The following is a 27,507-nucleotide window of genomic DNA, read 5'->3' as shown; positions in this document are numbered from 1 at the left end:
TTTTGACTTTGAGTGTTTTTAAAAGCAAGTACTCTGCACTTTAACTCAAGTAAATTTAACTGAGCAACTTTCACTTGTAATTGAGTAATATTTGACCAGGAGTATGTGGTATACAGTACTTTGACTAAAGTACTGTGGTTGAGTACATTGTCCACCACTGGTCACTTGACACCTGACCAGCGTAGGCTACATGTTTTAAGACACCGTGTTGATCTCTATACACCCACGACTCTACGTAGAGTCGCTGCCACACGGCAGCAGTGTGGAGCAGGAGACAATTATCACTTCACTTCAGATTAGACAGGAAGTTGCAGTTTGGCTATTGCTGTTCAACAGGAAGTGCTATCAAAGAGTCAACAGTGTGTCCAGAGCGCCCTGTTTTCAGGAAACTGCAGGACAGGCCTGCTGTGTTTACACAGCCTGTGATGGACGGCCATCTTGGTTCTGCCACTAATGAGATAGGGAGGCAGCGGGTGGCCCAAAGGTTAGAGGAGCATGCTTGTAGCTGAAAGGTTCCCGGTTCAATTCCCCCGGACCGGCAGAAAATAAATGTGGATGAGGAAGTGAATGACCAACACTCATCCCTACCCTCAACACCACTGAATGACCAACACTCATCCCTACCCTCAACACCACTGAAGTGCCCTTGAGCAAGGCACTGAACCCAACTGCTCCAGTGGAGCTGCTCAGTGGCCAACAGTAGAAGACTGTGGTTGTACTGGTCAGCTCCCAGTACAACAATATAAGACTGTGGTTGAACTGGTCAGCTCCCAGTACAACAGTATCAGACTGTGGTTGTACTGGTCAGCTCCCAGTACAAGACTGTGACAACGCATTGTAGATATGCTATTTTCACCGCGTGACGTCAAATGATTGGCTCAGGAATGCAACAAAAACTAAACAATCTCAATGAATTCAAGGCTTCATGGGGTGTGTAATTAATAGAAAATAAGTCTTTGGTGTGATCTTTGGGGTGAACTACTCCTTTAAACCGTGTTCATTTTGCGGACAGGAATTATTTTATTTTGAGCAGGGAGTTGAGATCTTTAATGGGTTTTGGTTGGACATTCCACATTGTGGGGGCAGCATCGTTGTTGTTGTTGTTAACAACATTGTTGTTGCTGCTTGTGTTGCTGTTGTCATGGTGGTTTGTTGTCATGGAGATCTGTTATGGTTGTTACACTTTCACATCTCTAACAGATTCATAATGATGCTGTAATTGTGATATTAGTTTTGTTACAATACTATAGTAATAATTAAAGTAATGATAATAATAGAAGTCTCACTGGATGAAGTGAGACAGGAGAATGAAGTGAGACAGGAGAATGCAGTGAGACAGGAGAATGAAGTGAGACTATTTGACTATTTGAGTAAGACGTTTGTTTTGACCTGACTCTCATTTTCCAGACAGCCTTCAACTCTCTCCATAATACACAGTCAAATCCTGAGGCTTGGTTTAACTCTCAGAGCGTACAAATGGACTCTTTCGGGTCCATTTGCACACTCTCAGAGTCAAACCAAGCCTCAGGATTTTGTACTCTGTGCCCTCTATACCAAACAGGAAGCTGAACATGAGTGACTCCATTTCCTAAAAAAGGTCGTCTACATTTTTAACCCTTTGCTCGCCAAATTCCACATCACACATGAATGAATAGGGATGGAACTTCCATCGTTATTCTTGTGTGATGTGGAATTTGGCGAGCAAAGGGTTAAAGTAAAGGCTGTTATAGTGGCCTGTAATGTAATAGTCATGTTGTAACTTTATCTTTGAAAAGAAATCTAAAAATCAAGCGTGTAAAACTGAAACATTGCACTTTCACTATTACTGAATGCTATGACAATACAGTGTAGGTTTACACCTCCCTTCTGATGACATTTACAAGCCCCTCGTACACACACACGCACACACACAAACACACACACACACACACACACACACACACACACACACACACACACACACACACACACACACACACACACACACACACACACACACACACACACACACACACACACACTACAGAATCGCACACACACGCACACACACACACACACACACACACACACACTCACTCACGCACACACGCACACTCTCTTGATGTTAGGATTCTTCAGACAGATACAGAGAACCTTGCATACAATTCTTACAAAAAAACTGATATTGTTATCTAGACATGGACTAGTATGTTACTATCTGAAGTTGCTCTACTTTTACTGGTGTGATTAAGGCCAGTGGTTTCCAAACAATGGGTCGGGGCCCATTTTTGGGTCATGCAACGATTTTTATGGGATGCCAAATGTATCTTTCTATACATGTATGTAAGACGTTGGGGAAACCACAGCTTTAGGTCTAGTTGGTTCTATCACCACTGAACCATCTGGAGACAGTCTTACACCAGGCCAGATGGGTGTCACCATGGGGTGGGGGTCGAGGGTAAGATGTCAGCACATGGGTGCAGGGAACCCCCCTCCCCCCCATCTCTGCTGGCTTGTTGCACATCCTCTGCCAGCTCCACAGGAAGTAGCAGACACAGTTTCACTTCCATAATGAGGTTTCACTTGTGTCGTAATATCACACAATTTTTTTTTTTTACTACTTTCAACCAGTGGTGTAAAGTAACTAAGTACATTTACTCAAGTACTGTACTTAAGTACAATTTTGAGGTACTTTTACTTTACTGGAGTATTTCCAATTGTCTATACTTTTACTTCTACTCCACAACATCTCAGAGGCGAATATTGTACTTTTACTCCACTACAATTATTTGAAAACTTTAGTTACTAGTTACTTCGCAGATATAAATGATTACATTATAAAACATACATTAACCACTTTAGCCCTATCTTATACCTTGGCTATTTGAAAATAGCCGAGGACTAAAAATATAATAGTGGACTCCTGTGTTACAGTGTGTAGCACATTGGCAGAACCTGGCGTCTGTGAGAGAAACAAGCAAAACCAGCGTCATGTCGCTCTGCACGAACGGTAGCTCATGCGCGACATTCAGCGCATGTCTGAGTATCATGAGACTCCACGATGAGCAGTAGTAGAAAAAAACAACAACTTTGCATCGGTTATAATAGACGATTTTCCCTCTTACACGCGTCTCCCATTATGCCGCTGTAAGGCAGTGGTTCTCAAACTTTTTCATGTCAAGGACCCCCAAATAGACGCTTATTACCCCACGGACCCCCCATTTGAAAAGATAAGCCAGGGACCCCAATAAGAGAAGGTTTTTATGGCTCTCTAGCAGTGATTCTCAACCATTTTAATTTCAAGGACCCCCCAGTTTAACATGCATTAGGCTACGGACACCCATTTAATGGCATTTATACCTCTGGGACCCCAATTCATATTGTAAAATCAATGTTAATTTAACTCTGAGAGTGTACAAATGGAACCAAATGGACCCGTTAGGGTCCATTTGGTTCCATTTGTACACTCTCAGAGTTACAGAACCATAAGGGTCCATTTGGTTCCTGTCCATCATTTAGCTGGGGACCCCCTGGAACCCCCTCAAGTACCCCTAGGGGTCTCCGGACCCCACTTTGAGAACCAATGCTGTAAGGGGTCTGCAGAATGGACAACAGGGGCAGATCTGAAAAAAATTCAACGTTCCTTTGTATGTTGGTGGGTGATTAGCGACACATCAAACACAACACAACCTAAAATGACCGGCGCTCTCCTTTAAGTGGCGCATGTGTTGCACCGTCTTGTGTTTGTGTTGAATTAGTGTAACTGGTTGCATCTTTGTATTGCAATCAGCTGCAGCTGTTGAGGCCGTGCTCATCCTGACGACACACAAACACACACAGTCAAATGTAGGAGTGGTTGGCTACACTCAAAAATGTATTTTTTTCCTGAATCAAATGTCTCCCCACAGGCATGGACACATGTTGCCATGCAGGGACACATGGTGTGTATATGGACACGTTGGGGACCCCTGGTCATGTTGCTCAGCTTTATATGTGATTTGCTTACCTTGCTCAAGGGCTTTGGGAGATGTATCCAGTGACCCCGCAGCCCTGTGTCTGTAACCACAGGGTGTGTTCAGCCTACATACAGACCAGGCTGCAGTGGTGGAAAGTAACCAAGTACATTTACTTATATACTGTACTTAAGTACAATTTTGAGGTATACTACAAATATTGTACTTTTACTCCACTACAATTATTTGAAAACTTTAGTAACTAGTTACTTTGCAGATATACATTATGATATTATGAAACATACATTAACCACTTTATCCATATTTTATACCTACGCTATTTGAAAATAGCAGATCTACAAGCTCACAACGCGTCGCATCGCGACGCGTTGTGAGCTTGTAGATCTGCTATTTTCAAACATTTTAGTACTTTTACATTTGGTATACTTTAAGTACATTTTGATGCCAATACTTTTGTACTTTTACTCAAGTAAATTTTGAATTCAGGACTTTTACTTGTAACAGAGTATGTCTACATTGCAGTATTGGTACTTTTACTTAAGTAAAACATTTGAGTGCTTTTTCCACCACTGCCAGTGACCCCTGGTCATGTTGTGTCTGTAACCTCAGGCTGTGTTCAGCCTACATACAGACCAGGCTGTCTAGAGGTCCTTACTGTTCATCTGGCAGAAGAACGAGGTTGCTTTATCTCTGCTGTCCAGTCCAACTGCTGTCTGTCTGTCTGTCTGTCTGTCTAAGTCCCTCCCCCCTACAGCCAGGCTGGAGGGACTGGCAGCTGATAAGAGCGCAGCTCCTAAAAACACAGTTTGGGGAGAATAGAATGACCATAATATCATCCCAATATCATACAGAGAAGCTTTCATGAGAGCTTAAATAGAGCTATTAATAATAGGGAGACGTGCAGTGCTGGAAAAAGTACTCACATTTCTTACTTAAGTAAAAGTATCAATACGATAGGCTGCTGCTATCAACTCTGAACTCTGAAGACATAGTAAATGGGAAATATTTCATCCTTCCTTAAGGCTACTTCTTGGCCTCAATCACAAAACCCATCTAACCCCTGCTCATTTTGCTATAGGATTGGATGGCTTAGGGTTGAGGACAGAGTACAGCAACTTGCTATACATGGGCCTGGTCTTCAAGATACACCACAACATTGGGACCCCCCTGTATTTGTCCAAATACTTCCAAAATGTTAATGAAGTCCACGATCATAACACCAGAGGCAGCTCCACGAATCATGTTCAACCCAGATTTGGCTCAACAAAGGGAATTTTGAACTCGTTCTCATGCTATTCATCAAAAATGTGAAATGCCCAACCAAAAGGAGTAAAGGAGTGTAAAACCCTACTCACTTTCAAAACTGCCCTAAAGATACACCTTCAGGAGGCTGCAATTCGAAAATGGCCCCTGTCTAAGTCTTAACCTACCCCCCTACCCCCCCCCCCCCCCTCTTTTTTGGGGCGGTGTAGCCGCCCCCTATAAGTGAGTTTTGGACACCGACCAAAACATTTGTGTACCCCCTAACCCTTCCATTGTTAATGCAAATCGATACTTTTTTCATATCAGCCAATCACATTCAGCTAGTGTCATCACCACTAACTGTAATGTGATTGGCTGACTTTGCAAATTCAGGACTGTGATTGGCTAGCGAAACACATGACACATGTGCAGCCCTATGAATAGCAGTATGGACTTTAAAAAAAGCCATTTATCCTTTTTTTAAAGTGAGTCATGTTGTGATGACCACACACCGCCCACTTCACACTGGGTGTGATTTTTTCTTCTCTTTTACATATTTTTTCACTCTTCATACCAGTAACCTGCTGATTGTATGACATTCTGTAGTGTGTATATCTGCCTGTCTCTTATATGTCATCATGATTTGTGTGCATGGGAATCTCATCTTAAACAAGCTCAGTGCTTAATGAGTCTTCCAGTTTAGTAGACCTTGTATTGTGATGATGTCTTACTAAATAAAGTACATCAATCAATCAATCAATCAATCAATCAATCATTGTACTCCACCACATGTCAGAGGGAAATATGTATTTTAGTTACTAGATTACTAGCAGATTTAGATTATTAATAGATATTATAAATCAACTAATGAATGATGGTGTATTAGGGTTAAAGGAGTAGTTCACCCAAGAAAATGACGCCCCCATGAAGCATTGAATTGATTGAGTTTTTTTCGTTTTTGTCGAAATTTGTATATTGTATAAAATTGGGCTAAAAGTGGTTAATGTATGTTTCATGATATAATATTTTCCTCTGAGATGTTGTGGAGTAAAAGTACTGAAAACTGGAAGTATAAAGTAAAAATGCCTCAAAATGTTACTTAAGTACAGTACTTGAGTAAATGGCTGCGTTATCTTGAGTTGTTTCACAATAATGAATGTGGTAATTAAAGTATAGAATGACTCCATAGTCCAGACAGTCACGACGACACAGCAGTCAGTCTCCATCCATGCGTGATGTGTGTGTGTGTGTGTGTGTGTGTGTGTGTGTGTGTGTGTGTGTGTGCGCGCGCGTGCGTGCGCGCGTGCGTGCGTGTGTGTGTCCAGTCAGCCAGCCACAGCTGCAGTCTCTCTATCAGTCTATCTGTCACTTTAAGAGCCGTTTCCCCTCATTGTGAAGGAGGTCGTGATGCAGGAACACAGCAGACAGGAAACCCTTTATAAAGAGACTCATGTAGAGGAACGCTGCGTCCACAACACACTGATCTACACTGCTGTAGGATATACTAACACACACAGACACACACATATCTTTATATTGGGATTAAAGATCTGGTTTAATAATCTGGATTTTTAACATCGTCTCTTCAGTGACATTATGGAGAATCGTGGGTTATTATTATGATCACCATCGCCTCAGGAAACCATCATAATGAGCTGGTAGCAGAGCCTTCATATAGCGGATCATCGGACTGGAATAGTTATTTTTTTATTCATTTTTGACGTGATGATGATGTTGACTGATCCGCTTCGTTTCTGAGTGAAATGATCACTATTTAGGCTTTATCACACTCACATTATAATAATCATTATTACACAATTATTAATTACATTCATATAATATAATAGCCTATAAATGATTAGGCATAAAATGATCATTATTTAGGCTCTATCACACACATAGACAGTTATTGAGCTTTATGTCTGCGGCTAGCAGGCAGGTGCAGAGAGAGAGAGAGAGAGAGAGAGAGAGAGAGAGAGAGAGAGAGAGAGAGAGAGAGAGAGAGAGAGAGAGAGAGAGAGAGAGAGAGAGAGCGAGAGCGGTCAGTTTACCGTTACACACGCACGTACCCGCGCACGCACACGCAGTAAAGTGTCTTTTTGTTGGACTCTTTAACTCGCTCTTGGATCATCTTGGATCTCTTATGGTTCTGACATGATGGCCTCAACTATTGAGAGAAAGACGATGGAAGCTAACGAGTAAGTATTTATTACATATATTGTCATATTAGGCATTAGTGGAAAAAGTACTAAAATGTTCTACTTAAGTAAAAGTATCAATACTGCAATGTAGAAATACTCTGTTACAAGTAGAAGTCCTGTATTAAAAATGTAGGCTACTTGAGTAAAAGTACAAAAGTATTGGTATCCAAATGTAGGCTACTTAAAGTACCAAAAGTAGAAAGTAGCCTATAGGCTACTCATTATGCAGAATGTCCCATTTCACACATTTTCAAATAAAACTCTTTTGAAAATAGCAGATCTACAAGCTCATAATGCTTTGCATCTTGAGGCATTCATCTGAGCTTGTAGATCAGCAATTTTCAAATGGCCGAAATGTATAGGAAGTGGTTAATGTATGTTTTGTAATAATAATCTAAATCTACAAAGTATCTAGCAACTAAAGTTTTCAAGTAATGGCGTGGAATAAAAGTATCATATTTGCCTCTGAGATGTAGTGGAGTAGAAGTAAAAGTACTGAAAATTAGAAGTACTCCACTAAAGCAAAAATAACTCAAAATTGTACTTTAAGTACAGCACTTGAGTAAATGTGCTTAGTTACTTTACACCACTGCAGTTTACATAACAAACTATTGCCATGTTCATCTTATTTTCCATTACTGTACCATGAGGAAACTCAATTCATTTCCGTTCTGAAAGTAACTTGTTTTGTCACTGTAGTTACTGTAACAGAGTAATGGCTCCCTCAAGAGGATATTACATGTTGAAACAAATGTCTGATCAGTGATTATATCATGTACTATATATAGACTTTATTTGGACAGCCTGGGCTTTACCTTGGATTTTCATGCCTTTATAAAGCTAGCTGATGTGGGCAAAATAAAATGTCACAATTATTGTGATGATATTGTGGGGATGAGTATTGGTGATTTCACAAAATATTTACACAATGACATTTTGGATGAATAATCATCAGTATTGCCTTTAATATTAATATTTTATTATTATTATTATTATTGTTATTAATAATAATAATTCAGACAGAACATTCATGTAAGTTTGGAAAATGCTATAATGCTGCTTTAATGTAAAACCTTTACTTTAAAACCAGATAAAGACGACGATAACTAAAATCCCAAATCTGAAATTCCAGATGATATCTAGTCTCATATCACAGTATTGATATAATATAGATATATTATCCTGACTTATCAGCACTAATGAGATTTATATCATCTGTGTGTGTGTGTGTGTGTGTGTGTGTGTGTGTGTGTGTGTGTGCGTGCGTGCGTGCGTGCGTGCGTGCGAGAGAGAGAGAGATTAATAGCCGTTCAATTATCACTTCACCCATTTTCAACATTATCTTCACATAATTGGTCCTCACTAATGCTCATTAAAAGATGGAAACAGTTCTGTCTCACTGTGTGTCTCAGAGGAGAGCTGTGGACAGTTCAGAAACCTGCCTATACCCCTCACATTGTCGCTAGGCAGGTTTGCTCATTTCAAACAAGATTTCATAAAAAACAACAACAAAAGGTTAACTTGAGAAAGGCTGTAGTTTGTATTAGCTTGGAATCCCCATCGATGATGTCATTGGTAGACAGGTTCCTGAACTGTCCAGTTAAAGTAGCAATACCACAATATAATATATAATACTCTGTTGCAAGTAAAAGGCCTGTGTTCAAAATGTTACTTGAGTAAAAGTGCAAAAGTATTGGCATCAAAATATCCTTAAAGTACCAAAAGTAAAAGTACTAAAATGTTTGAAAATAGCCTACGTATAAAATAGGGCTAAAGTGGTTAATGTATGTTTTATTATAGAATAATTTATATCTACAAAGTAACTAGTAACTAAAGTTTTCAAATAATTGTAGTGGAGTAAAAAGTACATAACATTTGCCTCTGAGATGTAGTGGAGTATAAATTATTTAAAATGGGAAATACTCCAGTAAAGTAAAAAATACCTCAAAACTTTACTTAAGTACAGTACTTGAGTAAATGTACTTAGTTACTTTAGACCACTAGCTCCTTTAAAAACACTTTGACGTCCCTAATAAGTGGTTGTCCTCTCTCTGCAGCGAGCCAGTAGATGAGGTGCTCCAGATGCCACCGTCTCTGCTGACGTGCGGGGGCTGCCAGCAGAGCATCGGGGACAGGTTCTTCCTGAAGGCCATCGAGCAGTACTGGCACGAGGACTGTCTGAGCTGTGACCTGTGCGGCTGTCGGCTGGGCGAGGTGGGCCGCAGACTCTACTACAAGCTGGGGAGGAAGCTGTGCCGACGAGACTATCTGAGGTACGGATGAACTCATTTTGGATAGTGAATTAACATGGTCAAAGCAGGTTGATACGTCTGTTGCAACAATGGGAAGAAGTCTGTCTGTTATCAGGAGATGTACCAAATACATACCACAACAATGCATTCCCCAAATTGTGCAAACACTAGCCCTCCACTCATTTGGATTATTGTCCAATGGTTTGGTCTAGTGCTGCCAAAAAAGATCTAGTAAAATTACAACTGGTCCAAAACAGAGCTGCACGGATTGCTCTGTGCTGTACAAAAAGAACGAACACCAAAAGAATGCATGGCATTTTGGGATGGCCTTTGGTGGAGCACAGACTTCATATTTCCCTGCTTTGTAAGAGGCATTATTTCATCCAGGGTCCCGGCTGTCCTGTATGACAGGTTGAAGTTTAGCTCAGAAGAACACACCTACAACACTAGACATTCATCACAAGGTTTTTTCACGCTTCCCATTTCAAAAACGAATGCAATGCAACACACAGTAATGTATAGTGCAATGAAAGAGCTGCAAAGTCTTCCATCACAACTCACACAGGCAACAAGTAAATCTGATTTTAAAATTAAATTAAATAAATATCTTATGGAATCTGCTTTTGGATAACGTCTAACAACACACTGTTTTTACATACAGTAGATGATAAATGTTTTCATGTTATGTAATGTAATGTAATTTATTTCTGTGTGGACCCCAGGAAGAATAGCTGCTGCTAAGGTAGTAGCTAATGGGGATCCAAATAAACAAACAAACAAACAAACTCTGTCCATAAACATAATTGTGACTTTTTTTAATAAGCAGTGATTCTCAAACGTAACAATCCGGGAACGCATCTGTGTCATTTTTAGATTTCTTTGGCCATTAAAAAGATAGCAGAGTCTAGTGCCGCACTATGAGCTTGTAGATCTGCTACAGTATGTTTTGAAAAATTGTGAAAATGTGTGCAAATCTTTGAATATATATATATATTTTTAAACAAACATTTGCTTCTGGAGATTCTACAAATGTCTTCTGAAACAGTTTTTTCAGAAGACATTCAGTTTTCTGAAAAAGGTATGTTTCTATATCAGTAGTTCTCAAACTTTTTCATGTCAAGGACCACCAAAATTATATATATTTGGCCGCTGACCCCCATGAAAATGTTTTGTTACAGGGACCCCCAGAAGCAAAGATTTGAGTTATAAATATTCGCTTTAAAAAAATATATATATTCAAAGATGCTAAAAATGTCATGATTTTTCTAAAAATATCCCCCAAAAAATCTTAAAATGACACAGATGCGTTCTGTCTCAATGGGTTAAAATGAATTTGGCCGCGGAACCCTATCTGAAAATATGTTGTGTCGGTGTGTGTTAGCGGTTTGTGCGTTTACCAAGATAAATTCTAATCTATTCAGGACTCACATACTCATATAATGTTCAGTGAAATGTTGGACACCAGACTGTGCTTCAAGTAATGTCCAACATATACAGTACAAAATGTAATGTCCAACATAGTACAACATGGAATGACCAACATATATCGTAGAAAATAATACAAGTAAGCTACTACTGTAGTGCCTTGGGTTGGCTCACAAAGTGTCAGTTTGCTCACCACCAGTTCCAGGTTCTAATCTTCTCGCTCTGATCTTGTCTGCGACCCGCGGGAGGCCCCCCGTAGAGGTCCACGTTTTAGATGTGGTCCGTCCATGTGACACCAAGTGCCATTTTTAGCATTCTTGTGTAGTCGCCATCCAGGACCCTTTCCTTTTTGTGCTGTGAGGGTCCATGTCTCAGCCTCATACAGCAGTACTGACTCCACTGTGAGGGTCCATGTCTCAGCTCCATACAGCAGTACTGACTCCACTGTGAGGGTCCATGTCTCAGCCTCATACAGCAGTACTGACTCCACTGTGAGGGTCCATGTCTCAGACCCATACAGCAGTACTGACTCCACTGTGAGGGTCCATGTCTCAGCCCCATACAGCAGTACTGACTCCACTGTGAGGGTCCATGTCTCAGCCCCATACAGCAGTACTGACTCCACTGTAGCTACGAACAGCCGCCTCTTGAGGTCTTCTCTCATATCTGATTTCCACACACCTTCAGATCCTGTTCCGTCAAAGCAGTCCAGGCACCAAGATATTTGTAGTCCTCGACTGCCTCGAGCACTGGGGGTGGCAATTGTTTTGTCCTCTGTGTTAAATGCCATTTGTTTTCTTGGCATTGAGCTTGAGGCTTTAGGCTCTCCATTTCTACTGCCAGTAGTAGTTCACTTCCTTTCTCTGCTGTGAGCGGGACTAGGTAAATGTCATCTGCATAGTCGAGGTCGGTAATGGTGATGGGATGTACTCGCTTAGTCTTCCTCTGGACCAACGTGAACCCCAGTGCCTCCTCCCTACCACTGATCGCGAGTCTCAGGGCACGGTCCATCAATTAAGCTACAATAAACAAGAAGGATGTCACCGTGTAGGACACCCATGAGGATGTCAAAGCCTTTAGTGTCGCCATCGGGGTTCTGAACCTCAGGCTATAGCTTGCCTCTATCATCTGAACCATCTTCTCAGGGACTCCGTAGGACCGGAGAATGTTCATGAGTTTCCCCCGGCGTATGGTGTCAAAAGCTTTTTGGAAGTCGAGGTGATCACCACCCTTCGCTGACAGGTTCCGCTCCCTGACACCTTCTAGTATCCTCCTCAGAGCCACCAATCTGCACGACTGTTGGTCGCTCGGGGCTAAAGTATTTCTGCGAGTGGGGGGTTAAGTGACTCTCTACTAGTAGAGAGTCACTTAACCCTTCCATTGTTTAAAGTTTACATAGGTAAAAAGTACCCTTTACATTTCTTTATTGGAACAAAGCTTCATGATATCCTCAGAAACAGCTATTTTAATGCAACAAAATTCATTACCACCATTTTAGTTAATCTGATGGTCTCTATAAAGTCACATCTGTGGTGTTAAGGGTCAAATTAGACCCGGCAGAGAAGTGTGGCTCAATTCCCCCCAATATTCAATGTTTACATGTTTGAGAGTGAGAGAAAAATAAATGACTTTTTACCTTCTATGGTATACGGGTCATTTGTACCCTTTATATATACTAGACCATACCCGGTCGGCGCAGCGCATCCGTGGGGGGATATGCGCACATGATCTGGCAACCCGGGAGGCAGTTCGTCCCATAGCTGGGCAGCCCCGTAACCATGGCGACAGTGTTTGACACAAAAACGCTAATAAGAAGCTGAGCTTTGATGAAATTGAAAAACGGGCTTCACAGTTGCGTTCAGATGGTAATGGTCAATGGCTGTGTGCAAAATCAGAGCAATTGGTCCAGCCAGTGAGGAGAACCGGGTATCTTCACTCACGTACTCACCACCACTACAGAGGTTACTAGAATTATAGTATGATAATATTTAATAATATTAACATTTTTTAAAGTTAAAAAACTAAACTGAAGTGTCTTCTAATATTAGTCTATTATAGCTACTGTAGATAACATCATTATCCATTGTCTTCATTATAGGAAATGTAATGAGTGAATTTTAACATTTTTATAATAGAAAAACATATATATATATATATATATAACCCTAACACAAAATAATATTTTAAAAAGTGTTTACATGGATATGAATGCATAACAAGTCAGCTATGAGGTGGGAGAAAAAAATAAATGAGTATATTGGGCTGAGTTAAATCACTGGGTCAAATTTGACCCGCTAACACCAAAAGTGTATGCAGGTTTCTAATACAATGCAAGGGTTAAGCTCACAGCGTGTCACATCATGACACTATTTAGCAATTTGCTATTTTTGGAAAATGTTTGAAACAGTTGTTCCGCCTATAGTGACATGCCCAAAATAGGGACACCACCAGGGTTAAAGTGATTAGAATTGTACCTTCATAGGGGTATAATATATAGAAAATGTACAGAGTATAGAATATACAATAAACGGATGAATATCGAATGCAGATGTTCTCCATAGTAGTGTATATCTGTCTGTCATCATGATGTGAGTGCGTGGGGATCTCATTTGAAATAAGCCGTTGTGCTTTTATGGGCGATCTAGTTTAGAGGACCTTGTATTGTTAACTGTACTTCCATGTACTTTTTCCATGTCTTTCCAAATCAGGGGTGATGCAACTTTGATGATGGAGAGGGCCACTATATTTCCACACTCACTCCAGGGGGCCACATTGCATATACTGTTTTATTAATGCCGTACTTCACCATTCTATGTCACAGAAAAGTATTAAAAGTAGGCGATCTACAAGCTCAAAACGCGTCGCGCTGCCACGCGTTTTGAGCTTGTAGATCTGCTATTTTTGCTATTTTTTAATTGGAATCCTGATTTATTTTGTTGACGTTTTTGAATTGGAATCCTGAAAAGTAACATTTTTATTTCATTTAAAAGTAAGCAATTAAAGCGGGACATGTTTGGAATTGTAACAGCTGAAATAAATAATATATCAGTATTCTGATATTAACCTGTGGGCCGCATTAAGTGAAGTTGGGGGCCGCCAGATGCCCATGTATGTTCTAAATAAAGTACTTCAATCAATCAATCAATCTGACTCTCCCCCCCTCCTCTCCTCCTCTCCTCTAGGCTGTTCGGTCAGGACGGGCTGTGTGCGTCCTGCGAGAAGAGGATCCGTGCGTTCGAGATGACGATGCGCGTGCGGGACAAGGTGTACCACCTGGAGTGCTTCAAGTGCGCCGCCTGCCAAAAGCACTTCTGTGTGGGCGACCGCTACCTCCTCATCAACTCAGACATTGTGTGTGAGCAGGACATCTTTGAATGGACCAAACTCAACAACAACAACATGATGTGACAGAACGACAGCGTCTGTCCCTCCTCTCACACTGGATAGAAACATGTGTCCCTCTCACAGCGGATAGAAACATGTGTCTCTCCTCTCACACTGGATAGAAACATGTGTCCCTCCTCTCACACTGGATAGAAACATGTGTCCCTCCTCTCACACTGGATAGAAACAGGTAGCAAAATGAAATATTAGTTGACGGTCCGATATACCCGGATTTGGCTGAAATATTGGGCTGATATTTGCAACCGTATCGGGATCAGGATTTTCTCTTAACCCATTAAGGCCTGAGGTTCTGATTCTACAAAATGTCTTTTAAATCCGAACAGTTTTTTGAAAAAAACGAATGTTACTATGTCAGTGGTTTTCAAACTTTTTAATGTCAAGGACCCCCGAAATGTATATGTATTTGGCCGCGGACCCCCCCATCTCAAAATATGTTGTTCCAGGGACCCCCCCCAGAAGCAAAGATTTGAGTTAAACATGTTCGCTTTAAAAACATATATATATTCAAAGATTTGCACACATTTTCTCGATTTTTCAAAAATAGCAGATCTACAAGCTCATAGCGTGGCACTCGGTGCCGCGCTATGAGCTTGTAGATCTGCTATTTTTGAATAGCCAAAGTGTAAAATAATGCTTTTTAGCTCAAATCTAAAAATGACACAGATGCGGTCTTAAGGGTTAAGGGGAACTGTTTTTGTATCTGAAATGTTCTTTTTTTTCTCTATTTCTTTTCAATTTTTTAAATCCGTTTTTCAATTATTTGACAGAACTACATATCAACCAAAAAAGGATTATATAAAAAATAAAACTAAAGAAAACATGCATTTAAAAACAAAACAAAACAATGCTTGTTTCAAAATAGATATGAATGTGGTGATAAAGATATTAATTATCCGGTATAATTAAAATATGTTTTTAAAATATATTTAAATGCAAAAAAGTACTTTTCATATGCTACTCTAATAAATAAGAGTTCTCAAAGTGCTTGAAATGTTAGATATGGTAAACATGCGGCCAAATACATATTAATTTGGAGTTCCTTGACATGAAAATGTTTGACAGCCACTGATTTATGGACCGCTATTGAAAGCTGCACCAGCAATGAGAGCATCATCTGTCTACAATCTGATTTATACTTTATACTGAAATAGCCGATCTACAAGCTCACAATGCGTTGTGGGGATGACAGGTTGTGATCTGGTAGATCTGCAGTTTTTGGCATGGCATGCACCAACCAACCATGAAGTTTTAAATCAGGTTTAAGGTTTTTTCCTTGAATGCAAAAAAAACGATGTCAATATGTATACATTATATGAATAAATCCCTATTTGTTACATACAGTACACTGGAATTTTAGCACTGAAAACTAATAAAAAACAACACCATAGCATCACCTCTTGGGCGATAAACGTTTGAAATGCTGAATAATATATTTTGTTTTGTTTTTAAATATATTTCTAAAGGGAATACAATGTATTATCTGGACACATTTTAAAGAAGCCCTGAACAGAATGATTGTACTGTATTGCCTATAGAGGTGGCGCCCCCTAGTGATAGAGGGGAAACCTTGCAATACCGATGTTACTGACATGGGAGACATGTACAGTACCATGATCATGATACAGTACCTGATCATTTTTTTGAAAACTAAATGTCAGATTTCTGAAATAAACTATAATGAAAATAAACACCATACCCTTTGGTGTGTGTGTGTGTGTGTGTGTGTGTGTGTGTGTGTGTGTGTGTGTGTGTGTGTGTGTGTGTGTGTGTGTGTGTCTGTGTGTGTGTGTGTGTGTGTGTGTGTGTGTGTGTGTGTGTGTGTGTTTTCTCAAAATATTATTTGAGATTATTCGATTGGTTTGTTAAAGATAAGCAGTGGTGTACAGTACCTAAGTACATTTACTCAAGTACTGTACTTAAGTACAAGTTTGAGGTAATTTGACTTTATTTCCAATTTTCAGTACTTTTACTTCTACTCCACTACATCTCAGAGGCAAATATTGTACTTTTACTCCACTACAATTACTTGATGACTTTAGTTACTAGTTACTTTGCAGATATAAATTATTATATTATAAAACATACATTAAACACTTTATCCCTATTTTATACATAGGCGATGCGACGCGTTGTGAGCTTGTAGATGGGCTACTTTCAAACATTTTAGTACTTTTACTTTTGATACTTTAAGTACATTTAGCACTTTATATTTTAAATCTGAACGTTTATGTAAATGTACTGGTTGTAAATGTAAAATTCTCAAAAAAACAGGAACAAATAGCGCCATGACTGTCATGGTTTTAGGGCAGCCTAGGTGTGCAAAAGGACCTTTCTCTACAAAATATGTATAAACATACCATGTTATTATGAATTCAATACTAAGCTATTAAAATATGTCATGTTATGTTTAAAGACAAATTGACATTAAAAAAAAGAAAAAACGTTTTTAAAAACAAAAACATTGTTTTATCAAAAAACAATTTCGCGGATCCCCTGCAGTACCTCCGCATGCCTATTCATGCCTATTCTCAGCCACAAGAGGTCGCCAGACGACTTACATATTATAAAGTTTCTATGTAATGACTGGCAGCCCCTTGTCAACTCTATCAAACCTTTAAGACAGTGTTTCTCAAACTCAAAGTGTGGTTCAGGGACCCTTACGGTACGTTTTAACAGCGGGCAACTCTGGGCGACGTCGTCCAAAAATATAATGAAAGTCTATGAGAACGGGCGATCGGGCGAAGTGGGCGGGGGGGCGATGAAAGATGGATTTCCTTTATCTTTTTGGGCGATATCGCCCGGCATCGCCGAGAGTTGCCCGCTGTTAAAACGCAGGGTCACCCTGCGTTTTAACAGCGGGCAATACTGGGCGATTCTCGGGCGATATTGCCCAAAATATAAAGAAAGTCTATGAGAGCCGGCGATCGGGCGAAGCCGGGCGATATCGTCCAAAAGATGGATTTTCTTTATCTTTTTGGGCGATATCGCCCGGCATCGCCCAGAGTTGCCCGCTGTTAAAACGCACCGTCAGAGTTCCTTGAGAGGGTTCTATGGACCTTTATTTAGGTCTGTAACCAGTGGTGGAAAAAGTAGGCTCAAATTCTTTACTTAAGTAAAAGTTCCAATGCTGCTACAGTATATAGAAATACTCCGTTACAAGTAAAAGTCCTAGTAACTAAAGTTTTCAAATAATTGAGTAAAAGTACAACATTTGCCTCTGAGATGTAGTGGAGTAGAAGTAAAAGTAATGGAAATTTGAAATACTCAAGTAAAGTACAAAGACCTCAAAATTGTACTTAAGTAAATGTACTTAGTTACTTTCCACCACTGTCTGTAACTCTGAGTGTGTGTACCAATGGAACCAAATGGACCCGTACCATTTGGTTCCATTCACTCAGAGGTCCATGAAATTAAAGTGTGACAACACTGCTCTGGGACAAATTCCACTGGAGAAGAACTGTATTATCACAGGTTTAATGTGTGTACAGTGTGTAATGTGTGTAGCACCTTGTTTACAGTGTATACACACACACACACACACACACACACACACGCACGCACACGCACACACACACACACACACACACACACACACACACACACACACACACACACACACACACACACACACACACACACACACACACGCACACACGTGCATGTGCACGCGGATGCACACGTACACGCACACACACACACCCACACGTGCACGCAGATGCACGCATACACGCGTGCGCGCGCTTACACACACACACACACACACACACACACACACACACACACACACACACACACACACACACACACACACACACACACACACACACACAGAGACAGAGAGAGAGATGATGAGTCCCATAAGAACAAGGAGAGACTGATGCTAATGGGCTCATGATGTTCCTAACAGTGCTGGAAAGTAATTAAATACTCTTTTCCATCTTTATTTTCCCAGGGTAGGTTTGCTGAGCACGAGGGCTCTTTTTCAGCAATGGCCTGCACACACACACACAGACACAGACACACACACACACACACACACACACACACACACACACACACACACACACACACACACACACACACACACACACACACACACACACACACACACACACACACACACACACACACACACACACACACTGAGGATTCAGTGCCTTGCTAAAGGGCACTTCAGCAGTGTTGGGGGAGTGTTGGATATTGCTCACAGCTTGTTGTGAGCTTGTGGATCTGCTATATTTGAAAAAGTTTGACAAATTATGGCACTTTTACTTTGGTAACCTACTGTAAGACTTACAGTTGGCTATTGACATCAACATACTATACTTACAGTGTACAGTAAGTGTTTGTTGTCAATAGTATGTGTTAGGATATTGTGCAGTGGGCAGTGTAGGCACACATACATACATATCTTCAGGGACGTGCACAGATAAACTCTAGGTGGTGCTAGAGCACCTGCCCTCACCTGCCCTCTTGACCAGAAGTGCCCTTTTGAAAAAAATAAAAAAACGTGTTCTTTTTTTCAGTTTACAGCAGGGGTCTTCAACAGGGGGTCTGGGACCCCTAGGGGGTCCTCAGAGTTACTACAGGGGGTCCGCCAAATCTTTATGTGATATGATTTTTCTTTTTACCATAACCACTCGAAACTTAGCATCCCTTTTCTGAGGAGAACTTTAGCCAAAAATAGCAGATCTACAAGCCCACAACGCCTCGCGCTGCGAGGCGTTGTGGGCTTGTAGATCGGCTATTTTTGGCAAAGAGGTATAGGTGTAGAGGGAAAAAAAGAGCAGACCAAGTAAACAAAAAAAAGGTATAATTTACTTGAGCACCTGCCCCTCAAAATGTCTGTGCACGCCACTGCGTGGCGGCTCGGTTGTTGCGAGTTGCGGTTTGGGAGTCAGTAATATTCGGTACACAGTACACGCGGAGGCCACATCTCAGCTAAAGATTAAGAAGATAAGCGACGGATGGATAGCGCCGTCCTACTGTGCCTTGTAGTTTCTGAATGAAGTGAGAAGAGTGGAGCTTCGCGTACGAGCAGTGGTGGAAAGTAACTAAGAACGTTTACTTAAGTACTGTACTTAAGTACAATTTTTAGGTATTTGTACTTTACTTGAGTACTTCCAATTTCCAATACTTTTACGTCTACTCCACTACATCTCAGAGACAAATATTGTACTTTTACTCCACTACAATTATTTGAAAACTTTAGTTACTAGTTACTTTTCAGATATAAATGATGACATATAACACACATTAACCACTTTAGTCCTATTTTATACACAGGCTATTTGAAAATAGCAGATCTACAAGCTCACAACGCGTCGCATCGCGACGCGTTGTGAGCTTGTAGATCTGCTATTTTCAAACATTGTAGTACTTTTACTTTTGGTACTTTAAGTACATTTTGATGCCAATACTTTTGTACTTTTAATCAAGTAAATTTAGAATTCTGCCCTTTCACTTGTAACAGAGTATTTCTATATTGTAGTATTGGTACTTTTACTTAAGTAAAACATTTGAATACTTTTTCCACCACTGCGTACGAGAATAAGTTACTGATTGTCCCACCGTAGTGATGTCCAGTGTCGGTGATGTACAGAGACTTAAATAAATAGCACAAAAACCCTACGGGGGAAAAAAGAAGAAAACATAAAAATACCATAAAAAGAACGCGGGTTATTGTCCCCGCACCTGAGCAGTGAAAGATCCAGCATCTCGCTCCGGCTGTGCGGGCCAACGCCAGAGATGGCCGTAGCCAGTAGGTGAGTGGATCTGCAACCCGATCGCCAGAGGAAACGTTCTCATTGAACGTTTTTCAACGTTTCTCAAAATCCGTGCATAGACTACTGGAAAACCACAAATTCTGTGCATAGCCGCCTCGCATCTCCCCCATTGTGACTAAACCATTTCGGAGCCGCGCAGTCTCAAGGGAATTGTCGCCGTGTGAAGGACCACCGAGCGAGCTAAAGCGAGCGAGTTGCCGTCCTGAACATTGCGACATTCCCTTGAGACTACTCAGCGCCGTTTGAGTTACGTACCGATAGGCACAGAATCGTACATTTTGTTGTGGGGACTGCTCTACTTCCTGGTTTTTCCGGGTTGCGACTGGTTACGCCCACCGTGGGACTCCCCGTACATATGCACGGAATTTGGGGGTTTCTAGGCGACTATGCACGGAATGACGTGCACAAATCCGTGCAATGTATACTAACTCTCTGGCGATCAGGCTGGGATCTGAGGGGTTGACGACGTGGGGGGAACAGTGCCATATTGTTTTAGTTTGCCATAGACACACACACTCACACGCACACACACACACACACACACACACACACACACACACACACACACACACACACACACACACACACACACACACACACACACACACACACACACACACACACACACACACACACACACACACACACACACACACACATTTCAGGTCAGGGTAGCTCCTATCTATGGTGTTCAGCGAGCCGGTAGGAATAGCCTGTGACATATGTCAGCATGTCAATACATTTGTACTTTTACTCAAGTAAAACTTGGAATACAGGCCTTTTAGTTATAACAGAGTATTTCCATATTTTGGTAGCCAGGCTATTACTTTGACTTAAATAAAAACATCCAAGTACTTCTTCCACCGCTGGCTCCTAGGCTGAGACATGTAACGTCTCTGGAATGCTCTCCTTGTCCTCAAAGCTGGTGCCCATCATCATCATCATCATCATCATCTTCATCATCACGCTGGTGGGCTTTCCTTCATGTGTGCCAGCTGTCCGCGGGCTGTGAGCCGCGGCCACAAGGCGTGCTCCCAGTCCCTTCAGTATACCATCCCAACAACCCCCCCCCTGCCATCCCCAGTTAGCCTTACTGGGGCCTAAAAACGCACTTTAATTGAATCCATGAACTCTGCTAGCGTGTGATGGTTTCGGGAGCAAAAGGCGCCTCGACTTGACTAGCGCCGCCGCCGTGCTAACGGCGAGCGGAGCGCCCGTTGTCTGACGTTAACAAGTGGCTCGACGATGAATGTGATCGGAAAACAATTTGAAACACATGAGATGAGGTAAAGACACGAGGAGGGGGTGGAAAAGGTGGCTTGTGAGTCGTGTGCCCCCCCCCCCACCACCGTGGAACAGCGCGGACGCCGTGACGTGACGTCTGCTGTCCGTCTGATCAGCGCCGATCTAAGACCGAATTTACTGTATCTACAAAAAAATGTTCAGAGGTGGAGAAAATATTAAATGTGAACTGAACGCTATATAGGCCAGTGGCGTCAGTTCTAGTCGGGGGCCCCGGGGATATTTTGGTTCAGATTCTCGCAAATTCGCCAAATTTGGCAAAGATGTTGTCCATACCATACTTAATCATTTTAAGATGGGTGCCAAGATTGGCGCCCCATGGTACTGCCATATTGCGCAATCCAATATGGCTGCCAGCCGAAAAAAACGGAAAGGCCTAGAATCATAAATGATACCACTTTTTAGGGGTTTTCTGGGTCGTAGAATCTGATTCTGGTGTTATTTCAATGATTTGAGGTGAAGATTACCCCTCAAGGTCAATTTTACTCATCAAAGTTAGTATATAAAGGTAATATTGGGGTAAAATCCAGTATTTCTGGTGCGCCATGCCAGATGCTACCCCCAAAAAGTATTTTTTTTTTCATTATAAGCTATACTTGTATATGTATCAATGTTTCACAACTCAAAACAGTAGATTGTTTATTAACAATAAACTAATACAAACAATTTTCAATTAAAATTGATATGTGCCAACAAAATCCTAAAAGAAAAAGACAAACAAAATGTGTCTAGGGACACAGCAAAAAATGTTTTTTTGATCCAATGCTCAGGCTCCACCTGAGTCCACAAGTCCAACTTCAACTTTAAGTAAACAACTGACAGTAGGGGACAATGTAATCACAATAGTTATTCCGTAAAACTTGAAAAAATCAAAAAGTTAGATCGCAATGTCATTCACATTCTTTATTGTGTCTCCATCCCTTGCAAGGTGTGGAGTTACTGGCTGTCATCTTCGTTATTAAGGCACCCATCTCCGCATTTGCAGAGGATTGTGCATCGGACACCGATACGGTTGCATTTGCACCTTCCCATGCATCCCTTGAGGCAGCCACAGCGAACAAGAAGGTCACATGCTACTGATGCATCACTAAGAGTGGTCCACAGTGGTTGCCATGTGCCAGTGCCATCTTTGTGCCAGCCCCACTCACTGAAGTCAGGAATTTCCTGCTGGACCGAGGTTGCCTGATTCCAGTAGAAACTTGCCTGCAGTAGCGCTCGCTTGACATGTTGGAACAGTGCAGCTTGGGTAGGTGGGAGGTTTTCCAGTGATCTACTTCCAGTGGTGAAGAGGCGATATCTGGCCTCATTGACACCAGCTGCACCACACCCCTTGCTGTACATGAGCACGACGAAACGTTCAATGTTCTGCATATGCACAGACTCAAGACTGAAGAGGTCAGGGGTGTGTGTGAGAGCAACTAGTGTGTTGGTGAGGTCTGGTATGCTTCTCCAAGCTGCCCAAGCTGTCTTCTTGCCACATCCGAGAAACTGGGAAGTTGTGTCACACCCTGTTAAGCTGTGGAAGAGGGGTAGTGCCAAGGACTTTGATGGACCGAGATCAGAGTAGAGTATGGACTGGTATGTCACGATATTTTCGACCAGTACCGAAACCCACCCAGAGCTCCGTTAGGCCAAGGGTCTCGAAAAACCGGATTGCCAAAATGACAACATCGCTGTCTACGGTGCGAACATAGGCTGTTGTATGACCCTGCTCTGCTGCATGTGCCAGATGCAGGAGGATCCTGGTGTCTGCCTCAGAATGGTTGCACTTCTGAAGTTTTGTGACATCACAAGGCATGTTGGAGAGCACAGTCTCAAAGCGGGTAGTCAGAAGGAGCTTTCCACGCATGTCATTCTTTGAGATCTGTGTGCTGATGAATGAGAAGAGCTCCTTTTTGTTGTCCTCGTTTTTTAGGAAGCCACTGTTCCATTCATGCTTAGGGATTGGAGTGCTACCATCACCGACTTTTGTCCGTGAACCATTCCCACGCCGTTTCTGTGTAAGATATTTTAGGTTATTTTCCTCTGGGTAGTTGTCCCATACAGCATCAATGCGTTGGGTACTAGTTGTCATTTGGGCCTCCAGAAATGGTGTAATGTTGAGCAAGACATACTCGCTGAATGTCTTTGCTGTTGTGGGGCACACTATGTGGATGACTGCTGCCATATCCAACACCACAACGGTAGCTTGTTTGGCAGAAGCTGCACGACCTGTGCTAGCATTGAGGCATTGAAGAATGTCAGACTTTGTCCCAGATCGCAGAGACCCTCTGTCCGCCAGGCTCGGTGGCTCTCTCTGATTTTCGAACTGAAAGAAGTCTGTCATGTCAGCATTGGGACGTGACTGGAGTGAAAGGAACAGTTGTGTGATTAAAACCATGTTCTGCTTCTGTATGCCACTGTCCTTTGTACCTTTTTTCTTGGGGCCAGTTCGGTTGGCGAATGTTAGCATGTTTTTCCGCTTGACGGTATCAGATACTGGTACTGAAGCCATTTCCAATCTTTCCTTGAAATATGCTGCGTGAAGGGTCTGGCCGGCTTCATGGATTTGAGATAAAGAAGCAACAACTGCCGTCTCCATGACATTCTGTGTATCGAGTGCAATATAATCCTGGCTTGTAGCAAGGAAGGGGTTGCCTAGCTGCTGTACCACATCGATGAACGAGAGTACATCCTTGCGAAACTTTACTTGCAAGTTATGTCCTTCCTCATGATGAGCAGTGGATGACGTTGGTGGGTCATTGATGGCCTCAAACTCCTCAACTATCCGTGTGCAATCAGGTCCAGCCAGCATAAACAGTGTAAGGGCTTCAGGATTCTCATAGAGTCCAACGGCTCCGCCATGCACCTGGAGGCTTTTGTTGGACTGCTCATGCGCTTGGTCCTTGGCCATGAGGCTGAACTTTCTAGCTGATTTCTGCACAACAAAGTTGCCCTTCATGAATTCAGCATGTACTTGAGGGTGTTTATCAGCCATCTGAACCATGTCACGGACATGGACTGGCAGCCAGCGTGCGTAGTTTGTGTGGTCCAGGGCGTGAAACCAGCCGCAGAGTTCGTCACATGCTTGCACATATAGTGGAAAGTCCCCTTCCCGCAGGGACCGCACAAAGCGACACATCAGCAGCTCCAGCTTCATTATGGTTGACCAGAACTTGAACTGGGGAACAGTTTGTGAACGTTAATCCCACATATCAAATGACTCAGGTGGGCCCATTATACTCTCACACCAGAATCTGATTGTTTTGAATTGTGAAACATTGATACATATTAAGTATAGCTTATAATGAGAAAAAATACTTTTTGGGGGTAGAATCTGGCATGGCGCACCAGAAATACTGGATTTTACCCCGATATTGCCTTTATATACTAACTTTGATGAGTAAACTTGACCTTGAGGGGTAATCTTGACCTCAAATCATTGAAATAACACCAGAATCAGATTATACAACCCAGTAAACCCCTAAAAAGTGGTATCATTTATGATTCTAGGCCTTTCCGTTTTTTTCGGGTGGCAGCCATATTGGATTGCGCAATATGGCAGTACCATGGGGCGCCAATCTTGGCACCCATCTTAAAATGATTAAGTATGGTATGGACAACATCTGTGCCAAATTTGGCGAATTTGCGAGAATCTGAACCAAACAGTCTTTTTTTATCCCCGGGGCCCCCGACTATTCAGCAAAAGCTAAGGTATGGCAAGGTTAGGGTTGGCAAGTCACAGAGATTAGAATAAGGGACACCTATCCGTGCGGCCAACATGTTTTTGGGGGGTCAAACCCCCCAAAATGCATAGAAAACTATGCGTTATACCTTCTTTTTTGGGGCGGTGTAACCGCCCCCTTTAAGTGAGGTTTGGACACTGACCAATCCTGCACCGTGATTGGCCAATAGTCTACAACGCAGTCTACAACGCTAACCCTTCCACAGTCAATGCAAATCTATACTTTTGCAAAGTCAGCCAATCACATTACAGCTAGTGTCATCACCACTAGCTGTAATGTGATTGGCTGACTTTGCAAATTCAGGACTGTGATTTGCTAGCAAAACACATGACACATGTGCAGCCCTATGAATAGCAGTATGGACTTAAAAAAAACATTTATGTTATGGCACCTGCCATACCCAATTGACGCCCTGATGTAGGCCCCCCTGCATGGACCCCAAACGACGGCCCCGGTCTTCAGTCAGATCGGACAGCAGATCCTTCATGGATGGAGAAGGACTGGAGGAACGGAGCAGAAAGCCACCCATGCTGAGATGAGCCTCTTGCTGAAAGACAGACTGGTGGGAATACTGATGAGCTGCCCCACAACAAACACAAGAAAACACACAGGAACAATATGTCTGATTCTGGGAGTTCTGGCCTGGTTTGGAGGTCTACAGATTGAGGAATCATGCGTGTGGCATTAAGCAGCTCTCGAGGCAAACTTCCATGAAGAAAACCTTCGTTCGTGGTTGTCCGCGAACAACAAATCGCCTCCATACTAACCACTTAAGCCCTATTTTATACTTTGTCGTAACACTTTTTGACAACTTTGTCCTGTTAGATTTATTTTTGGGCTTTTATGCCTTTATTGATAGGACAGTAGGGTGACAGGAAATGGGGAGTGACAATCAAACCCGCGTCACACTGTCAGGCTATATTGAGCCTAGGCGGCTGGACCGCTACGCCTGCGGTCCGGGCCAACTTTGTTCTGTAATGACGTGCCACGATTAGGGATGCCAGCCAGGGTTAATGACACCAGGTCCAGGTCATGTATAGTATATTTATTATTAAAGGTAGTGTAAGGGATATTTTTTTGTTTTTGTTTGTTTAGTTTAGTTAAAGCTCTAAATTGTGATAGTAATCATTGCTGTATAGTGTTGGTTCAGTAACAGGGGTTATCTCTGTCTCTCCAGCTCATATAATGAACAGAAAATACATTTTGCAGGTGGTTTGCTACATTTCATCCAATCAGGAGAGAGCATCCATTGAAAGCGTCACCACCTGGTACGGGGACTCCCACCACATTCAAACGTTAGAACCTACAGCGGGGTGGCCTCGGTCCCAGCCTCACTTATCTGCGAAAAGAAGAGCCTGGTCACGACCTAAAGCAGCGAGTGTCTAGGAAGTCCTGAGTGGGTAGGATTTCCGTCGTACGCGTTTGCCCCGGAAACGATATGTTTTTGACCAATCACAACCCTCGTTTCATTCACGGAGAATGATAACAGGTTTGTAAAGCATCAACGTCATTTCCTTGGGCTGTACTTCCGCCAAATTCAACCATTTCCGGTTGTCAACTTCCTAGACAACCAACATCCCAGGTCTTGCCCAGCGTGACAGCGGGGTGGTGTGGACGGCCGGGTGCATAACGGGAGGTGAGCCTCCCTCTCCCCAGGAACTCTACGGGAAGCGGTGCATAGTCAGAATCACTGTGTATCATCAAGGACATTCACCATCCCAGCCACAAGCTGTCACATGGAACCAATGGTTCCATTTGTACACTCTTAGACTTATGGGAATCCATGTCCCTAATGCATACCAAACTGGGGTCCTTGAAATTAAAAAGTTTGAGAACCACTGGTTTAAATGGATCTAGTGGATCTCCAGAGAGGCATGGCCCACAGGGTCTGATCTCACGACATCCCAACAACACACCACACCGGCAACAGCAGCAGCAGCAGCAGGGCCTCAAGAGCCGTGCGGCACCGGCCCAGCGGTTCTGCCTTTCATCCTCCATGCTTTTTGGGTCTTTTAACAGGCTGAGCTTTACCAGAACACCAGCCTCACACACACACACACACACACACACACACACACACACACACACACACACACACACACACACACACACACACACACACACACACACACACACACACACACACAGGCCTGGGCAGGACTCAATAACACAGCCCTGTTGCCTGTTGTTGTCTCATCATCCCTAGTCACACACAC

General features: G+C 42.3%; 2 protein-coding genes across 3 annotated transcripts in view; both read left to right on the top strand.

The window, feature by feature from the left end:
* The window catches only part of LOC311047414 (cerebellin-1-like), an 878,463-nt gene that overhangs the window by 542,260 nt on the left and 308,696 nt on the right, over positions 1-27,507 (top strand). The window lies entirely within an intron of this gene.
* lmo2 (LIM domain only 2 (rhombotin-like 1)) lies at positions 6,685-14,925 on the top strand. Of its 2 annotated transcripts, XR_014600945.1 has the most exons (4): positions 6,685-7,393; positions 9,454-9,669; positions 14,256-14,616; positions 14,648-14,925. XR_014600945.1 is itself a non-coding variant. In XM_084059853.1 (3 exons), the coding sequence occupies exons 1-3, from the start codon at positions 7,350-7,352 to the stop codon at positions 14,479-14,481; spliced, it is 486 nt and encodes a 161-aa protein (XP_083915979.1). In that variant the 5' UTR covers positions 6,685-7,349; the 3' UTR covers positions 14,482-14,925. The 2 variants fall into 2 exon arrangements, 1 of the variants encoding a protein (XP_083915979.1); XM_084059853.1 differs by having other exon boundaries at positions 14,256-14,925.

The sequence above is a fragment of the Gymnoscopelus microlampas genome, assembly GCF_963454915.1.
Source record: "Gymnoscopelus microlampas genome assembly, chromosome: 6".
Taxonomy (NCBI): domain Eukaryota; kingdom Metazoa; phylum Chordata; class Actinopteri; order Myctophiformes; family Myctophidae; genus Gymnoscopelus; species Gymnoscopelus microlampas.
Note: the sequence above shows the minus strand (reverse complement) of the source record. Positions and strands in the feature narration are given on the sequence as shown.

Coding starts and splice junctions, on each gene's coding strand:
- lmo2 (XM_084059853.1), top strand. CDS start 7,350: ATGATGGCCTCAACTATTGAGAGAAAGACGATGGAAGCTAACGA. Junction 7,394..9,453: donor AAGACGATGGAAGCTAACGA/GTAAGTATTTAT, acceptor CTCTCTCTGCAG/CGAGCCAGTAGATGAGGTGC. Junction 9,670..14,255: donor TGCCGACGAGACTATCTGAG/GTACGGATGAAC, acceptor CCTCTCCTCTAG/GCTGTTCGGTCAGGACGGGC.